This window comes from Mesoplodon densirostris, chromosome 15 (genome assembly GCF_025265405.1).
Source record: "Mesoplodon densirostris isolate mMesDen1 chromosome 15, mMesDen1 primary haplotype, whole genome shotgun sequence".
Lineage (NCBI taxonomy): Eukaryota > Metazoa > Chordata > Mammalia > Artiodactyla > Ziphiidae > Mesoplodon > Mesoplodon densirostris.
In genome coordinates this window covers 22,601,227-22,621,249 of record NC_082675.1, presented here as the reverse complement: position 1 = coordinate 22,621,249, position 20,023 = coordinate 22,601,227, and the positions used below count along the sequence as shown (strand labels likewise).

The following is a 20,023-nucleotide window of genomic DNA, read 5'->3' as shown; positions in this document are numbered from 1 at the left end:
CATATCTCTAGAGCACATCTTTAAAGTAAAACCCGAAGCAACAAAGTTGTCGTCTTCTAAGAACTGATACAGGGACGAGTCCTAGTCGGAGATGCTGGGCATACAGTAGGCATTTGATAAGCGTTCGTTAGCTGGTCCCAAGATAAAAATATGACTCAAGTGACAAGTTTCAGAAGTTCTGGCCATGGAGACAGCTTGAGGCAGAAGGAAAGTCTCAGTGTAGCACTGACTTACAAACAAGAACAGGCACTGCTGTCACCTCTAGTCACCCAGAACAATAAGGGCAGATGGTGGCCAACAGACTGATTTGCTAGTCAAAGGTTTAAAGTTTCATGTAATGTTTCATGGATCTAGAGTAGGGTTGTCAGATTTAGCAAATGGCAGTACAGAATGCCCAGTTAAATTTGAACTTCAGATAAACAACGAATGATTTTTAAAGTATTCCCAAATATTGCATGAGACAAACACAAAAAATTACTGTTTATCTGAAATTCAAATTTAATTGAGTGTCCTGTATTTAATCTGGCACTCTTACTCTAGAGAAAGTGGAAACATACGGTGACCCACAGACCTTACTCCATTAAGATTTCTGAAACACTGTTCACGGAAATGCTTAAGGAGTTTAGATATGGACAATGAAGAATCTATTTTCTTAAGAGTGAAAAAAGATGTTGATGAGAGTTGCCTACTCCGAGGCCACAGTGAAGGGAAGGATAAAAGAATAATATAATTAGGACACGGTTTCTCAACCTCAGCACTACTGACGTTTCAGGTTGGATAATTCTGGGGGGGGAAGGGGGCCGCTGTCCTGTGCATTCCAGGATCGAAAGCAGCATCCCTGGCCTCTCTACCTGCTAGATGCCAGTAGCACACCCCTCCCCACCACACAGTGAGTTGTGACAAGCAAAAATGTCTCCAGATATTGCCAAGTGTCCCTTGGGGGCAAAAAATCTCCTCTAGTTGAAACCACTGAATTAGAAGAAATGGTCAAATAAACAGAAAGTGTCATATCCATTAACCAACTGGTGGTCATACAACAAAAGATTCTTCTCAAGGGAGAAATTTTCAGCTCGCCCCGGGGCTGCCTCGGGATGAGAGGGCTAGTCATTTCAGCTAAGACAATCAGAAACCCTTCATCTGCCAGAAGCACTAGAGAAGAATCTTTGGTGAGCCAAGCCGATGAAGCTCTGCATGGCAGTGCACACATCACAGCAAGCAGGGCATCGAACCCAGCCTTTGAAGATGTTCCTTTTAAGTTAACCTCCCTTCCAACTAAACTTTTTCCAAATCTCTTCCTGCCATTTGGAAGTTGAGTGATTCTCAGCTGAAAAGGCCTGTATATACGAGGTGCAGATGGCAGCAGTTACGGCCCTCACCAGATGCTGCAGTCTCTAATTTGATTGAAAGGATATAATTAGACAACAGAAACACTTTAATGAAAGAGCAAAACATGGAGGGAGGGAAGGATTGAAGGCCCTTAACTGATGCCAAAACACCCACCAGTAATAGAGGCTTTGAGTCTGGGGAAAAGGAAGGGGAAAGCCCCTTAAAAGGACAGTCCCCATCCTGTTTATTTCCCCATAGACATAGGAATAGGGATTTTATTATTGTAGATTTCCACTGTATTTTATGTGGGAACAATCTGATTAAAACCAGAAGAAGGCTTTGGAAGAACATCAAAGAAAAAGAAATATGGCTTCTGTGGTCATTATTAAAAATATTTTTACCAGCCCAATAATTTTCTTTGAAGATCAATTTTTATAGACTGAACAGCAGCAAGTAATTTACATACTGTGATGACACTGGTTAACAATCCCTACTGTTCTAGAACTACTTGGTCGCCATGTTTTCATCCAACTTTAGGACACCAAGGAACATGGACAGCCATTTAACATTTCTGTTTAAAAGATATAAACTCTAACTCTGTTTAGAGTTAGTCCTATAAGTCAATGCCACAACTGTTTTGTATCATCTTTAAAAGTTGCCTATGCTGTTTTTATCGTTTCCGAGCTTTCAAACTTTGAGTGTGAATATACTGCTCTGGTTCTAACCAAGAATCTAACCAAACTGAAAGAAATCCAGCCCTCAAAGTCTGAAGTTGCTAATGTGGTATGACACTGGGGTTTGGAAGCCTCCTCAGCCCACTAGAAGCAGGGCCCCGCCCTCGCGGTAAATTGAACAATAAAAGTTTAATGCTTTGGCTACTTGCCAGGAATTAAATCAGTGGCAAGAAAACTAGAAGCTGGGCCCAGCAGAGGGGCAGCCCCGAGAGGGTACTGTTATTAAGTACCCTCTCATAACTGCAGGAGGGAGAGGCAGCCTTGCGTGTGAGGTGGCCTCAAATCTTTTGTCTGTAAAGTACTTCCTAGCCCCAACCTCATTCCTCTTCAAACTGTTGCAAGTCCAGAAGAGGGAGGTGTTTACCTAGAAAGAGGATTAAAAGGGGGATGGAAGGAATTTCCTTAGAGGACGAGAAGGCAGGTTTCTGTGGAGTGGCTATTTTTTTTTTTTTTTTTTTTTTTTTTTTTTTTTGGTACGCGGGCCTCTCACTGTTGTGGCCTCCCCCGTTGCGGAGCACAGGCTCCGGACGCGCAGGCTCCGGACGCGCAGGCTCAGCGGCCATGGCTCACGGGCCCAGCCGCTCCGCGGCATATGGGATCCTCCCAGACCGGGGCACGAACCCGTATCCCCTGCATCGGCAGGCGGACTCTCAACCACTTGCGCCACCAGGGAGGCCCATGGAGTGGCTATTTTTGAGAAGTATGGACACCCTTCTAATGTTTCTACAACGGCCTCTATCCTTTCCCTGTTTCATCCAAATGCAGGATAATGTCCCAGAGGTGACGTCTGGGGAAGAAGCACTGCCGTCTTGAGAGAATGACACTGAAGACAACAGAGAGGGGGAAAACAGAGTGACCTCAGGCTCCTCTCCTAGACTAATGCTTCCGGGATCCACCTGGATACTCAAGGTCAAAATGAATGTGGAAGAATGTCAGTCACCGTTCTCACTCATTCACTGTGAGCCAGCCAGAAACTAACCTGCCAGGTGACAAAAGGGGGCTTGAGGAGACCTCACCTCAAAACCTGCACAGCTAGTTTGCTAAGGAACACATTCACTTCCTCCTCTGTTATCCTTATTCAGGAGGCAAAAACTAAGAAAAAACTACAGATCCAAACTTACGGCCTCTCCCAAGTGTTTTGCATTAACTGTTCCACAGTACAAACACAATCAATTTGGTATGTTTGAGTGTTTCATTTTGTTTTTTCGAAAATGTTTTAATTAAAACAAAATAATCATCCATGCTAAGCACACTGTTGTTTTTTAAAGGCCACTTTAAAAATGACAATAGAACCATTCAACTGCTTAGGAAAGTGATAGAAGTTTATTTTCTTTTTTTTTCTCCTTTTTTTTTTTTTTTAAATGTCTCAGGGCTGGTGCCACCTGCTGCCTGGGCTTTCCTCTGAGAAACAAATCTCTCAACAGTTTGATCCAAGCAACATCTGCAGAGCTGAACAAACAATGGGCTGGTTCCGAAGAAGGCTCTATTTTCTTTATGTAGTGCACACTGAACCATACTGAATTACCTTTTTTTTTTTTTTTTTTTTGCGGTACGCGGGCCTCTCACTGTTGTGGCCTCTCCCATTGTGGAGCACAGGCTCCGGACGCGCAGGCTCAGCGGCCATGGCTCACGGGCCCAGCCGCTCCGCGGCATGTGGGATCTTCCCGGACCAGGGCACGAACCCGTGTCCCCTGCATCGGCAGGCGGACTCTCAACCACTGTGCCACCAGGGAAGCCCCTGAGTTACTTTTTAAAGTATTCTTTAAAGTCTTATTAAAGATCCAAATGTATGTGTATGAAATTTCCCTCCCTCGATATGTTTTTGTTTGTTTGTTTTTATTAGTTTCTGCTTTATAACAAAGTGAATCAGTCATACATATACATCTGTTCCCACATCCCTTCCCTCTTGCGTCTCCCTCCCTCCCACCCTCCCTATCCCACTCCTCCAGGCGGTCACAAAGCACCGAGCTGATCTCCCTGTGCTAATTGTGGTAAAATATACATAACACAAAATTTACCTTTTTAACCATTTCTCCCATGCGTCTTAAAGTTAGTTTATAGTAAAAGGTAAAAGGTTCATTCAGCAAGCCTCCCTGTCACTTTTCCAGACCAGTGAACACTGCAAAAAATCAACACATATGGACCTAGAGCAGGACTTGGTCAAGTCCAGCCTGCAGGCCAACTCTGGCCCACTGCCTGTTTTTGTATGGCCCATGAGCTAAAAATGCTTTTTAAACTTTTAAATGGTTGAAAACAACCAAAAGAACAGTATTTTGTTGACATATAAAAATCACATTAGACTTCCCTGGTGGTTAAGAATCCACCTGCCAATGCAGGGGACACGGGTTCGAGCCCTGGTCCGGGAAGATCCCACATGCCGCGGAGCAACTAAGCCCGTGTGCCACAACTACTGAGTCTGCACTCTAGAGCCTGCAAGCCACAACTACTGAGCCCACATGCCACAACTACTGAAGCCCGCACGCCTACAGCCCGTGCTCCACAATTAGAGAAGCCACCGCAATGAGAAGCCTGTGCACCACAACAGAGAGTTGCCCCCAGTCACTGCAACTAGAGAACGCCCACATGTACAACAGTGAAGACCCAACACAGCCAAAAATAAATAAAAATTTTTAAAAACTTAAAAAAAAATCACATGAAATTCAAATATCGGTGTCCATGTAAGTTTTCTTGGAAGAGAGCCACACCTATCCATTCACAGTCTGTCTATGGCTGCTTTGCTCTACAAACATGACCTCCCTTCTCTTCATTCTTTGAGATTCTGCAGCTGTTGTACTGCAACAGACAGTACATGGCCCACAAAGCCCGAATTATTTACTGTCTAGCCCTTTACAAAAAATGTTTGCTGACACCTACCTGACCTAGAGCCTAAGATGGCATTATAGGCTCAAAAATTCTAAACTAAAGATGGTATATTGCCCATCACCCAAAATTCCTAATCTGTATATTGTGAAGCAATTTAAAGCAATATATTTTACCTTCATCATTTATTGCTTTTGATCCAAATATGCTAAATCATAAGTAAGTATATCAATAATATCTATATTAAGTGTACCAACTTGCTGTTTATTAGCAGTGAGCCTAAATTGAACTTCATTTTGCTCTAAGATTTATAAAAGGTCTCACTGCATATCTCAAACACTTAAACAGCTTTGTCGAGGGGCCAAAAATTTTCACAAAAAGATCAGAGTTCTTTGATGCCAGGTCAGTTTTGACAGTTTCCTGTTTCTTAAAATACATAAAAGTAACTGGTATGCATGTTAGTCCCCTTCACTCCTCTCAGCCCCTGGGTTGTATACAGGTAATTCTATACAACATTAATGGAGTCCCCAAGAGGGATAAGGCCCTGTACAGCATGAAGCTCTCACTGTTAACTGAACTCATAGGTTTTATGGCAAGACACACTGCTGTCTAATGGGACAAATTCTACATGAGAAGCTGGAGGAGGATGAGCATAAAAGGCAGTTCACAGCAAACATAACCAGAGTTGATACACTCTGTTGACGCACACCTGAAAGCCCCTAAATGTGGTGAAACACCCAAGCAGGTATATGCCTTAGGCGGAAAACTCAGAGCTGAAGTCCACTCAGCCTTCTCTGCTCTTCCTACCTCTCGGCTGTCCCCTGCAGGTCAGTAAATTCCAGATGGGAGTTCACTTCAGAGAGCCCATCAGCCCACGGCCCTGGCTGCCTTCCTCCTTGAAAAGGGAGTCTAGATTCCACCACTAACCTCTACCTTCCTCCTTATCAGTTGTGAAGGAACGGAGAGAATCTCAAAGAATGAAGAGAAGGGAGGTCATCTGGGGTTGGCTACACACTGTAATTAGAAGTAGCACTGATAGGGAATGAGCTAACTTTTTATAAAGTCAGCATTCAAAAATGCAAACCACCAGTAATTTAAATATTACAAAATTATGCAGAATATAAGTATTGAAATAATTTTTTCCATCCACAAAATTTTAGAGAAAATTACAGTATCAAAAATATGAAATGTCAAGTTTGGCATATCCTCGGAGTAAAACGTGTTTTTTATTGGAAAGGATTTTAAAAAACTAGTGGGTAGGCTCTAGACAGGATGTGATGCTGAAGACCATGTGGTATCTCCCTAAAACTGCCTCTGGAACTAAAGAGGAGAAGTCACAAAGGCACTGATGTACTAAGGATGGGAGGGAAAAAAGCTGGTGAGGCTCACTCAATTGGGAACATAGGCCACTTATCATAAATCATTTCACAATGGTTATTTATTTGTCCCTACCCCAGACTCCAATAAAAGCACACACCAAGGTTTGAAGTTCAAACTACGTAAGAGCTGTTGCATTTGACCCTTCCGAGCAAAGCAAAGGTGCCTGAGGAGAGGGTGCCACCTTCCAACAAGCATAAGCACACAGCTGGCTCATTGAACACTTTTCAGAGCTATTACTCTGCCCTTTCCAGGAGAGGAAACAGTTTATTTCCACCCATACCTCTCTCTCCATAGAGGACATTAAATCCTGACCACACATATGGCAAAGTGGAGCTAAGGGGTTACTAGGTTACAGTTATGTTGACATATCCTGGCTCTCAGAAAGTCCCTCCTTCATTCCCCACATACAGCAAACAGTAGAAGTGATCAAACTTCTGCACAAGTTTTTGTAGTTGTCCCCTAGAAGGCCACTGATCACTCAGAAACCACTTCCTGAGCCTAAGGTTTATAGCACTTGGAGAGCCCCCTTCTACCATTCTAAAGCCAAGCTTTGCCTTTAACAGGGATTAATCAGACTGGAAGCTCATAGCATTCCCACGGCAAAGGAGGTGTCCAGCACTTGGTGAGCTGTAAAGCACTATAAAAAGAAGTATTAAGTATGTTTAGTGACTGCCTGCTATATGTGGGTGTGTTACCTGCAGTACATCATTTAATCTTCACAACACCCTGCAAGGGAGTTATCATCATCCCTTCTTTACAGATGAGGAAACTGAGGCTCAGAGAGCTGAAGGCACAACCCAAAGTCACATAGTAAGTGACAACACTAAATCCTTATCTTTATCACAAATCCAAGCTGTTAAGTAAACAAAGCAACTTGGAGTTTTCTTTCATCAGCAAAATCCTGTCTCTCCAACATCACAGCCTGCGACTTTGGGTGGAGAACCCAGAGGCCGCTTTTCTTACTTCAGCAAACCTGAAATGCATTTTTCCCGTCCTTTCCATTAATGCCGAATTCTCAACACCTGAACAACTTGCGGACAAATGTACCTGGGCCAGACAACGCCCCCTTGCCTGCTCTTCAACTTGGAGAGTTCTGTTGCAAGGAAAGGTGTGCGGGCAAGCTAAGCAAAGTCCCAGCTTCCATCCTGGTCTAGGGCCCCACTTGGGGAAGACCTGGCCTTGACCTTAGCCTGGGGAGCGGGTTACCCTCTTTAAAGTGTGGGCCTACTGGGGAAACGAGTGCTCGGCACTGCACTCCCAGGATAAGCACCCTAAGCTCTACAGGGGAGAAGTTTCCCATCACCCCTTACTTTCTTCCCCTCTCCACGCTGGACCTGCACGGGGAAGTTCAAAGCGGCCCCGGTGGGGTGGGGGATGGCTAGGGAGGGAACGTTCTGGCTGGGTAGAGCCGGTCTTCTCCGGACCCAGGTCTACCTCTAGCAGGGCGGGCAGGTCAACCTTACTCTTCTCGACTTGTACTCAGAAATTAGTGTTGGGCAAGCGGGTGCAGCCGGGACCGGGCAGAGGGGCCGGGCGCCCGCTCTCGTCGCCTCCGCACCCGCTCGTGAGCGGGTAGACACAGGGTTCGCGGGCGTGGGTGGGAGGGGGGACTGGGGGCGTCGTTGTGGGGCTTGCGGAGGGGATCTTGGCCCGAGGTGTCGCTGAGGGGCTTGGGGAGGGGGGGCAGCGTCTTGAGGTGGGGTGGGGGAGCGTCCCGGCCCGGGGGGAGTCGCTGAGGGACTTGAGCTGGGGGTGCCGGGTCCTGAGACAGAGGAGACATCCCGGCCGGGGGGACGTCGCTGAGGAGCCTGACCAAAGGGTCTGGGAGGTACTGAGGCAGACAGAGCGCCGGCCGAGGGCGGCTGAAGGGGTCTGGGGGGGAGTCCCAGGTCCTGAGGAGAGGGGCTGCCCCGTCTGAGGGGCGTCGCTGAGGGGCTGGAGAAGGAGTCCCAGAAGGCAGGGGCGAGGGAGTTGGGCCCCCCGGGCGGGCTCCGCGCAAGACGGGCGGAGCGGGGGGTGGGGGGGTAGCTCACTCACCGGGTCCGGGGCCGAGGCCGGGGCTGGGCGCGGGCCGGGCGGCCAGCGTGAGCGCGGCGGCGGAGAGCAGGGCGAGGCGGGCGGCGGGCGGCGCCATGGGCCGTCAGTGCGGGGCCCCGGGGCGCGGCCCGGGGGAGAAGGGGCAACGCAGGGAGCCGGGGGCGGCCATGGGAGCGGGACGCTAGGCTCGAGCGTGGCCCCGCCCCGGCCGCCCGGCAGCCCCGCCCCGGCCCGCCCTCCCCAGCGCCGCCACCGCCCCTGCCGCCAGCGGCCCGCCAGGCTCCGCCGCGAGGCCCGAGGGGCGGAGCCGAGTGCGCACGCCCGCCTCGCCCCGCCCGCGCCTGCCACTCACGCTCCCGGCCCCGCCCACATCCCCTGCACCTGGGCCCGCCCACCCGCGGACCACTTTTTTGGTTGGTTCGAGGGGCGGGGCCCGCAGGTGAGGAGCGGGGCCTGGGGCACAGCCTCCGAGTCCACAAGCGGAGGTTTGACCCGGCTGGACCGGGCCGGGCGCCCAGTGACCCCTTCTCCACCCTCACTTGGGTCGTGACCCACACGCGGGCTCAGCCGTAGCCGTAATAGTCAGAACAGCAGTGTGCAAACCGCTTTTCCCTGCTTGGCTCATCACAGCGGTTTAAAAAAGGGTGCTCTGGAGTCAGCCTGTCCGGGTTCATATCCCACTTGATCACCTGTAAGATCTTGGGCGGATTTAAAAGAAAAATAGCTCTCTTACTTCAATTTCCTTATCTGTTAAATGGGGACGTTGATAGCAATTACTCCCAAAGAGGTTGTACTAAATGAGACAATGCGTGGAAACTTTTACACACACACAGTAGGAACTTAGAAAATGTTGAGTTCCTTTCACCATCCCAATTTTTGTAGCCACAAATGAGGCAGAATACTGAGCCCCGGTTCCGAATCCTTTCGCACATTTTTTGTCAGCTGGGGCAAGTTTCCTGCTCTTTGTCATCTGCAAAATAGGAATATTAAAAGGTCTTCACAAGATTAGATTAGATTAGATTAGATAGATTCAAGTAAAGCGCCCGAAACCAAGAAAAGCCAGAAGTGGGTGGGGCAATGGTGCTTTCTTAGACACTGCGATCCCGGGACGCAGAGAGTGCGTGGCTCGCTTAAACTCTCGGCCCCGCGTGGCCTCACTCCCCAACAAGGTCTTCCCCGCCCGCCCCCGGGGTCTGTGGTGGGCCTCTCTCCTCCCCCGCACTCCCCCAGGCAGAGATTTTCCTTCGGCTCCAGCCTAAACCGCCGCGGTGACGCCCCGCGGGGCAGGTCCGGGCGGTGCGCCGGGCGCTTTTAAGTCCCTGGTCCCAGACTTGCAAGTGCGGGCCTGTGCCCGGCGCGGCGGCGGGAACCTCAGCCCTCCTGTGCTGACTCGCCGCTCCCTGAGCGGGGCTGGGCTGTCCCCAGCCCGCCTTAGGTGCACCGGCCTCTTCGCTCCCTAGCCATCCCCCTCGCCCGGTCCAAAGACCCGCCACCTCGCCCCCAACCATCCCCCCATCCCAGCTGCTCCCAGAGCTGGGCCCCAAAGGCGCAACTACTCCCACGAGGCTTCTTGGCTCCGTCACACCACCCACACGACCCAGTGCCACGGCAAGAGTATGCTTGTTGAATCACTGTTTTCCCTGGGTCATTACCAAGGTCGAGAATCCTCTGGCTCCTTATTGCAGCAGGGGGATGCCCTCCACATCCCACCTGGTGTCTCCCACTCTTGCTTACCTTCTTCTGCACCATTTTGTGCCCTTCCCCACCTCCAAAATCACCTCCTCCAACATAACCTGGGAATGCTTCAACTCTTAACTTGCACCCTCCCAGGCAGGAGGCCCTAGAAGGAGAATAAAGTGGGGAGATGCAGGTAAAACCATCAGCACAAAGCAAGTACTCAGTAAGCGTGATCCCTCCTGCATTCAACAAATATTCAGTGAGGAGCCTGTCAAGAGCACCAGCAAGACAAGAACTTACACTCCTAGAACTGACACTCAAACGGAGGGGAGAGGCCAGTCAACCAACAGGAAAATAATGTGAATTTCAGAGAGCAAAATGTACTACAAAAACAAGAATATGATGATATTGACAGAGGGTGCTCTGTGGACTGTTTTAAATAGAGTGCCGGGAAAAGGTTTTAGCAAAGTGGGACACAGCTGTCTACAGTTTACAAGGTCCTTTCATATCTCATCCTAGTTTCAGAGGAGGAAATAAGAAGAGGCAGATGGGGGGGGTGGTTCGAAATCAGGTTTATTTGGCCAAGTCTGGGGATTTATGCCTCATGGTAGTGGCTCCCATCTGTCTTACTGCCCTGCAGAAAGGCACCCCTGTTGACTGGGTTCCAGCCCCTTTCCTTTATTCTGCTCTCTTGGCCTTGTGTAAACAGAATGGGCTACAGTGAAAAATGAAAATGAAAATGTGGGGCCCCTTGTTCAAAATTTTTAAGAATTTCAAGATGGTGACAACAGAACATTAAACCAAGCCTGAGGTCCTTCTAAGCTCGGGGGCCTGTGTCATTAACTACACACACCCCTGAAATGTTGCAAGCCCATGAAAGCTGGCTTGTACCACAGAGCTCAGAAATAGTGTGCAAGCTCCTGCCCCCACTGGCTGCCATGAGAAACATCTCTCTAGCTGTCCCCAGCCCTCCCTCCCCTCTTTTCCAGCGTAAAGCCCAGCACAGGTGATGGAAACAGCACACAGAGGCTAAAAATACAACCGAGCAGGTCTAGGTCAGGGCACGTAATGGCTCAAGGTCTTTGCTCAGTTATGTGGTCCCTGGCCCTGGCAAGGAGCTGCCTGAGATATTCATTTCAATACTTCACATGCCTCAGTCCTTAAGCAGCTTTATTTCATGGAAAGAGTGAGGGCATTGACTGTAGCCCCTGGGCCTCCAGGAAGATATTGGTGTCTGTCTGTCTGCCGGCTCTGCAGTCAGGCCCTTGGATTCCTCCCGAGGGCAGCAGGATTTGCCAAGAAGCTGAGAGATCTCAGCTGGTGGAGTTTGGGCGATCCTGGTATCTTTGAAACTCCAGCTGGGGTGATTTCTGCTCAAAGGGCAGTCATGTTGTGGAGAGAGCACTGGATGAGGAGTCTGATTATAATAACAAGAATAACAAACCTTTACTGAGGATTTTACTAAGCTTTCAGCAGTGTGCAATATTTGTCATCACATTTCTCATATGAAGGTAGCCCTATGAGGGAGGTACTCTTACGAGCCCCCTCATACAGAGAGGTTAAATGGCTTGCTCAAAGGTTGCCTAGTGGTGGAGCTGGACTATGACCCCAGGCAGTAGGACTTCAGGACCCTACTCCTCATCACCGTGGTGATTTGCCTTCTTTTCTTTATGGGGTTCTAGCAACCAATCCTACTGAGCGGTCCAGGGCTGGGATTAGGGTGAGGCAAGTGAGGCATTGGCCTCAGGCACAAGATTTAAGGGGGCCCCCCAAAACTCAGTAATCAAGACAAATATGTAATCAAATTTTAAATATAGTAAATATATTTAATGGACAGTGTTTTAATGCAATATCTTTAAAAACTCTAAATGAATGTCAAAAAATTAATGATGAACAGGGCTTCCCTGGTGGCGCAGTGGTTGAGAGTCCGCCTGCCAATGCAGGGGACACGGGTTCGTGCCCCAGTCCGGGAAGATCCCACATGCCACGGAGCGGCTGGGCCCATGAGCCCTGGCCGCTGAGCCTGCGCGTCCGGAGCCTGTGCTCCGCAACGGGAGAGGCCACAACAGTGAGAGGCCTGCGTACCGCAAAAAAAAAAAAAAAAAAAAAAAAAAAAATTAATGATGAACAGAATCTCAAAACTTTAAATAAAAACAGGACCTAGATTCCTGATTTTCCTTTAGCCTCAGGCTCATCTCAGCACTGATCCTGTCTCCCGGGTTCTGGGTCAGGCAACTAGTGATGGAAAATTCAAGAGAAGCAGTAGTTAGTCTGTTCTGATGGGGGTGAAGGGAGAAAAAGAATTTGGTTTTGAACATAACGAGTTAGCAGTGTCTGTGGGGCATCCAGATGGCCACACCTGAGAACTCAGAGCCAGGTGAGAAGGGGCGGCAGGATGGGCAGGGCACCCTCATTTCACATACTTGGCCCGTGATAGGTGTGTATTCAGCACATGTGGTCTAAATCACTGGTCCTCCGAGTTTGCATCATGGTTCAGGAATCTTTTCAAGTTCTCTCATCCAAAGTTTTTCTCTTCTCTCCTAAAACTGCTACATCACAAACCTCAGATGTGTTCCCATATGGGTGTGGAAGTTTACTTGCTTGGGTGTTAAAATAAAAACATCTTCTGAGGAAATTAAAAACAACTAAATTCCACTAGAATTTGGGGGTGGGGCATGAAAGAGGAAGATGAGAATTCATATAAATTGGCTCAATTTCCTCTTTTTTTTTTTTTTTTTTTTTTTTTTTTTTATCTTTTTGCGGTATGTGGGCCTCTCACTGTTGTGGCCTCTCCCGTTGCGGAGCACAGGCTCCGGATGCGCAGGCCCAGCGGCCATGGCTCACGGGCCCAGCCGCTCCACGGCATATGGGATCCTCCCAGATCGGGGCACGAACCCGTATCCCCTGCATCGGCAGGCGGACTCTCAACCACTGCGCCACCAGGGAGGCCCTCCTCTTTTTTTTTAAACTTTGTTGTTATTTTCTTTAATTTTTGGCTGCATTGGGTCTTCACTGCTGCACACAGGCTTTCTCTAGTTGCGGAGAGCGGGACTGCTCTTCGGTGAGTGTGTGGGATTCTCATCACAGCGGCTTCTCTCCTTGCAGAGCACGGGCTCCAGGCGTGCAGACTTCAGTAGCTGCAGCACGTGGACTCGGTAGTTGTGGCTCGCCGGCTCTAGAGCACAGGCTCAGTAGTTGTGGTGCACGGGCTTAGTTGCTTTGCGGCATGAGAGATCTTCCCTGACCAGGGCTCGAACCCGTGTTCCTTGCATTAGCAGGTGGATTCTTAACCACTGCTCCACCAGGAAAGTCCAGCTCAATTTCCTCTTTATTCACTGACCCTCCAGAAAGAGAACAGGAGCTCAGAGAAATTAAAGAGAAGAGTGGTAGTAGAGGAGAGAAAGAAAGAAGAAAGATTATTGGAGCTAAAAATACATTGAGCAGAGACTGGCTAAGCATCAGAGAAGGGCAGATGTGTTTCCAGACAGAAGTGGTGGTTTAGATATGTCAGGAAGAACAGCTCCAAAGGATGGGTGGAAAATAAAGGTTATTTAGACTGATCTCAGCAGAGTGAAAAAGGTTCATTGGCGAACCAAACTCAGAAACAGGACTTTCAGCAACATGGAAGCCCCACAGCCTCAGCCCCAAGGTCTCTGGATCGAGTGTTGGCACCAACAATGGAAACTCTTGCCATGGTTTCAGGACCCTGGATCAAATAGAGTCTTTCCATCCTGACTTTATACTTCTGGACAACCTTCAACAGAACAACCTCTGTTAAAGACTAGTTACTTTCCTTAGTGTATCCTCAGGTACCCGCTTCCCTTTCCATCTAACAAAGCAGGGATATTCGGGACAACTTCTAAAACCAGGGGGAAATGTAGCTCCTGTAGATACATCACCTCCATAAGGTTGATGAATCTGACAAATGTTTAGTGAAGATGGATCGTGGGAAAAGAAATGTCATGATACCCAAGTCAGATCAGAATCATCCCTCGTTTCAAGAGGCTGATTGCTTGACAACAAGGATTTACTGTGTGGTACAGGAACTATATTCAATATCTTGTAATAACCCATAATAGAAAAGAATCTGAAAAACTGTACCTCAATTAAAAAAAAAAAGAGGCTCATTGCTTGGCCTCATAAACCAGATGAGCACACAACTAAGGACCTGGGATGAAGTTCCTATAAAATGTTGGGTAGGGCCTCCCTGGTGGCGCAGTGGTTGAGAGTCCGCCTGCCGGTGCAGGGGATACGGGTTCGTGCCCCGGTCTGGGAGGATCCCATATGCCGCGGAGCGGCTGGGCCCGTGAGCCATGGCCGCTGGGCCTGCGCGTCCGGAGCCTGTGCTCCGCAACGGGGGAGGCCACAACAGTGAGAGGCCCGCGTACGGAAAAAAAAAAAAAAAAAAAAATGTTGGGTTAAGTCACTCAGACCATGAGCAACAGGGGCTCAAGAAGGGGTCAGATGAGTGAATGGGCCATAATATTAATAACATTAGGGACTTCCCTGGTGGTCCAGTGGTTAAGACTCCGTGCTTCCACCACAGGGGGCGTGGGTTCAATCTTTGGTTCGGGAACTAAGGTCCCGCATGCCTCACAGCACAGCAAAAAAAAAAAAAAAAAAAAAAAAACACCAACATTAATTAGAACTTTATTTACTGAGCACTTACTCTCTGCCAGGAGCCATGCCAAGTGCTTCACATGTGTTGTCCCATTTCCTCCTCATAGTGATCCTGGGGTAGGCACTCCTACTATCCACATTTCACAGATGAGGAAAGTAAGGCCCAGAGATGTGAATTCACTTGCCCATTGAGAAATGGATCTGGGATCCATCAATAGGACTTGATGTGGTCCATGCCCAGGTGTGGTACGTGGATGGGCCAACCAGATGCAAGGCAAAATGTCACAGCATAGCTCTGAGTGGATAAGAGCATAGGTGGTATAGACCCTGGTTGGGTTGAGTCCAGCCTTTTTTGGTTACTAGCTTTTGGGCCTGAGGCATGGTCCTTGAGCAACTGGACCTTCAGTTTCTTTTCTTTTTAAAATTTTTTAATTAATTAATTAATGTATTTATTTATGGCTGTGTCAGGTCTTAGTTGCAGCACGCAGGCTCTTCGTTGCAGTATGGGTTTCTCTCTAGTTGTGGTGTGTAGGTTTTCTCTCTCTAGTTGTGGCACATGGGCTCCAGAGCATGTGGGCTCTGTAGTTTGCGGCATTCGGACTCTCTAGTTGAGGCACAAGAGCTCAGTAGTTGTGGCATGCGGGCTTAGTTGCCCCGCAGCATGTGGGACCTTAGTTCCCCAACCAGGGATTGAACCCACGTCCCCTGCATTGGAAGGCAGATTCTTTACCACTGGACCACCAGGGAAGTCCCTGACCTTCAGTTTCTTCATCTATAAAGTAGGGATGGCAGCAGCACCCAAACTCATGCAGAAGACTGTTGGTAGCATTTGGTGAGATGATGTTGGTAAAGTGTTGTCTAGAACCATGTATGGACTACAGTGAGCATTCAGTCAACACAGATTTTACTGAAATAGGAGAAATAGCACAGGCCAAATTACCCTGAGTTATTTCTAAGGAACGTGAGGCTTACTACTAGGGCAGGGTCAATTGAAGGGAATTACACAGAAGGGAGAGAAGAATTTGATAGAACTTGAAGAGTCTGTATCAGCTGCCATCTGTGAGAACAGCTCTGTGCTAGAAGGAGATACTGAGTGCTCCTTGAGTCAAAGGCCTAGGAAAGTAAATACATTGGAGTGTCTGGAAAGAGGTGGTGTGGGAAAGCCAACCTCAGGATGGGGAAGGAGAGGAGGAAAGCAGAAGAGCAGCTCCATGTGCCATTCTTGCCCTTCTGTCCCTGCCGTGCAGAGTAAAGGAAGACCGTAGCCCCAGAGCCTGGTGGCACTTCTCCAGGGTTCACTGGCTTTGAAAGGGTGCCTGCCTGCCCGGTCTCCAGACGTTTGCAGACCCTTTCCAAAGACAAACCCTTTCCAACGCCCAGCTCGAAAACTGACCCACCTCTCGAGAGGTGAGGCCAGAGCTTGCCACTGAATGGACCCCATCGTCCTCCCAAGCATCTGTGGGTCCAGATGCCGGTGGCCTGGTGGTGGTTCCACGGCAGCCTGCGGTGCGGTCTGCCTCCGACTTTGATTCACTCCAGGGACAAAAAAATCAAACAGGCAACGCATGTGATTCCATGGAACTCCTGCCAGACTCATACTCTGTTTTTCCACCATTTCGCTCTCCTCCCCCCGGAGAGGGAGCCTCCTTTGGCACTCTGTACATGAAAAATCAAAACCACCAACAGGGCAGGCACCTGATAAGGAGATAGGCATTGCCCAAGAGTTCCCAGGAAGAGGCGTCTTTGTTCTTGTTTCAAGCCCTTGACACTGCTAACAGCTCTAATTACTGCATTTGCCATGGGATGTAAAATAAAACCGCATTCCAGAAACCATGTATTCTCCCCGGGAGAGACATGTGGGCAGAGGTGCCCAGGGCTGCAGGAACGTGTTCTTTCATTTCTGGTCCCTAACCTTGGCAGCTATTCTGAGAACTTAACAGTACCTTCTTTATGTGCACGGAGAAGGGCCCTTTCGCACTTGTAAGGATGCATCTCGCTACCTGTATCCACAAATCTGGTCTGCATATTTGACTACATTGCGTGCAAAGTGTGCTTCTTAAGAATGTCAGAACCTTCAAAATTCACCCGCGCCATACTGGGGAAAATGAGGGCTTGAGAAGTTCCTGAGGCTGTAAGCACAAGATAATAGAACTTCTTCCAACATAATTTAACTATAAAAATCTGATGATGTAACACCCACTCACACTCACATCACAAACCAAAGTGACATCACAAATACTAGAGATAATGGTTCAAAACTGCATGAGAGGGCTTCCCTGGTGGCACAGTGGTTGAGAGTCCGCCTGCCGATGCAGGGGACACAGGTTCATGCCCTGGTCTGGGAAGATCCCACGTGCCGCGGAGCGGCTGGGCCCATGAGCCATGGCCACTGAGCCTGCGCGTCCAGAGCCTGTGCTCCGCAATGGGAGAGGCCACAACAGTGAGAGGCCCGCGTACCACAAAAAAAAAAAAAAAAGAAAAAAAAAAAAAAACTGCATGAGAGGCAAAATCTAAACAAACAGCAATTTGCCCATACATGACTGAGGCAGAGAAAGACAGGTGATAGAAATATTAAAACAAAACAAAACAAAAAAAACAAAGAGAAAAAGGGAAAAGAAAATACATATTTCTTCCCCCTACTAAGCTAACTAAAATAAAATTTAAGGCAACCGAAATATGGTAAGATGATTTTATTTTATTATAGATGACATTTCTTAGAAAGCCAGGTCCCTTTAAGTGTGTGATTCTAATCTATCCAAATTGTTCTCTTGTTCTTGGCTGGTCCCGAGAAATGGAGGCCAGCATCATTTACATTGTGCTTTTGCCTTTTTAGACCCCAGAGTATATTTCCCTGCTTAGCAGCTTTTCTTGGCTCATGGCAGTCTGGTTAGAAAGTGATTTCAGGGCTTGGCACGATTTTACCTGCTGTCATTTCTGGGTTGCAGCATAGTTGAGGAGTGGCTACAGCTCCTATAGGAAGCTTGAGTGATCCCATCTCCCATTCCTTTCCTACCATGGGTTCCCTTAGCTTTCCAGGGGACAGAAGTGGTCTTTAATTCCTTATAAATGCTCCCTGACCCTCCCTCCGCTTCCAGCCCAAGCATGCTATGTTCTTTGAGAACCTGACCATCACTGTGACCTTGTGAAGTTCTACTGCTTCCCTACTTGGTACAAAAGGTTTTGGTGAGCAGGTGAGCAGGAGAGAGGTTGTGTAGAAAGATTTCTAAGAGCTGTGTGGAAGGAATGGTCTATAAAAAGATGTTAATACTTTACCTCCAAAGTAGACCTTCTAGTCTCTGCTTGAGAATTGGCCTTTTTTATTCCTTTTCTCCCCCTTATAATTCTAGCATATAATTCTAGCATATAATTCTCATCTCTCGTGAGACGAGATCCCAGCAACCCCACCTATGGACTCTGACAGTCTATCTTACTGAACACCAGGCTTCAGGACTGCTATGTGGACTTGCCAGCTCTCACCAACATCTGGACAACCAGAAAGTGTGCAAAGCAGAACATCAATGCTCCCGTACCAGGTACCACCTCTTCTTGGGAAGTTGTAAAGAACCCATTAATTGCCAGTTCCTTCTCCCTGGTTAAACTGTTGCTCAGGCGACAACTGAAGGAGAAATGCTGCCCAGCACCATGCAGGTTTGGAGATGCGAAACCCTCAAAGAGATTAAAGCCCAAGGACGATTCAGCAACGAAAGCCGCCCAGCAGGGCGGGATAAGAAACTCCATCAGTTCCAAGAGCAAGCGGCCAGTGGGGCAGTGGCCAGGCTCACCCAGGCACAGGAGGCCTGTAGGAGGCGTCAACGAGGTAGGTGATGGATGGTGGTGGAGAAAATGTGATGGGGTGGGGAGAGGGAAAGGTAAGCTAGGGCTTCATGCCAAGAGAAGGAAATCCTGAACTTAAAGACAGGATTGTGGGGGGTCAGGATGGGGGCGGGGGTGTGATTTAGTAGAGAGAGGACAGATCTGGGGTCATGCATATTTCTCCTTTGCTCAGTTTGAGAGGAGGATAAAGTAGCTTTCAGAAGTGGAGACAAAAGAAACTTGACATGAAGCAAAAATGAGGATGGGAAAGGCTCAGATGCACATGCTTGAACCCCAGAGCTGAGCCACAGACCTGGTCATGAACTTCCACATGGAGAACTTGGCATCCAGAGGCCTGATCTGAGTCCAGCTCCGTTAGTCCATGGTGGCCAGCAGAGCTCAGAATGCACCCTGGAGCTAGGTGGTCAGTGTTCAAATCCCAGCTCTGACCGTAATTGAGGGGGACCATGGGCTCAGTCTCTTTCTACCTTGGTTTTCGTCATCTATAAGATGCGGAGAAACAGCCCTTCCCTCACAGGGTTTCATGAGGATGAAATGAGTTAATGCATGCAAAGGGCTTTTGAGCAGAGCCTGGCACAGAGTAGATGCTTAGGGTCCTGGGTGCACTCAGTAGGTGACAGCCGTGGTCCACCTTCTGGCTGTGTGGCCTTGGGCAAACTCATTCCAATTTCCTTGCCTTTAAAGCTGTCTCCTGCTGACCTTACAGGGCTGTGGGGAAACGCTCACTCCCTGAAGGAATTCGGTAAACTAGAACATGCTAGGCAAATGTTGGTTGTGGCTGTAACCAAGACTTGGGGACACAAATCCCAGATAATTATCCTGAGCTCCCTTCTCAAGTTTTAGCTTTGACTTCTCTGCTTTCTTCCTGGCTACAGTAAAGAAAGTTCAAAGGAGAAAAAAGTAACACTCTGCCAAGATCTTGAGAGCAGATATGCTGAACATGTGGCTGCCACCCAAGTGCTACCCCGGGACATTGGGACGATGTCCTGGAAGGGCCGAGCCTCACTTCCGGAAACCAGGAAGAGACAGCAGTTGTTGGAGGATGCATTAACCATCCATGGCCTCTGCACAGAGGGCCACCGGGCTCTGCACCACACGGTGGTGGAGCCAATGCTGTGGAAGCCTTCGGGGAACCTCGAGAGGTACCGTTAGGAGCTGGGCAAGGCCATCAAAAAAAAACCCTGGGAGGCTCTTTGCAGCCAGGCTGCCACCCCTGAAGGTGCTCAGAAGGACCCACTGCCAGGCAGGAAGAGGCCGGAGGTCCGCGAGGAGCCTGCTCCCAAGAAATGGCACAAGTTAAAGAGCGAGAAATAGGGACAGGAGCTCACAGGATTAGGGTATTCTCTGCTAGATGTCCGAAGAATAAACACCGCTTTGCACCTTCCACGCGATCTCAGAGCACTTTACAGATCAGTGACTACCCTCCCCGGGAAACAAGACAGATGGGTATGAGATTCACTTTAGACTCAGGGCCCCTCTCCACCTTCATGATTTGGTCATTTCCAAGCTGGATGCTTAAGCTTTTTCCCTACGAGTCCCTTTTCCTTAAAGAGGGGCTGGAGGGCCTCAGTCTTCCAGATAGGAAAAGGCTTAGC

The 20,023-nt window shown here is 48.7% G+C and overlaps 2 protein-coding genes across 3 annotated transcripts in view; one reads left to right on the top strand and one right to left on the bottom strand.

The window, feature by feature from the left end:
- Positions 1-8,492, bottom strand: part of KREMEN1 (kringle containing transmembrane protein 1) — a 65,088-nt gene extending 56,596 nt beyond the window's left edge. For both annotated transcript variants that reach the window (XM_060119316.1, XM_060119317.1), the window contains exon 1: positions 8,298-8,492. In XM_060119316.1, the coding sequence (XP_059975299.1) occupies positions 8,298-8,394 (97 nt within the window). In that variant the 5' untranslated portion in view covers positions 8,395-8,492. The remainder of the gene's footprint in view (positions 1-8,297) is intronic.
- Positions 8,393-19,742, top strand: C15H22orf31 (chromosome 15 C22orf31 homolog). Its single transcript, XM_060118332.1, is given in 4 exon segments — positions 8,393-8,439; positions 8,542-8,736; positions 17,979-18,415; positions 19,309-19,742. Coding segments are annotated over 4 exon segments (1,113 nt in total).
- Positions 19,743-20,023: the final 281 nt, after the last annotated feature.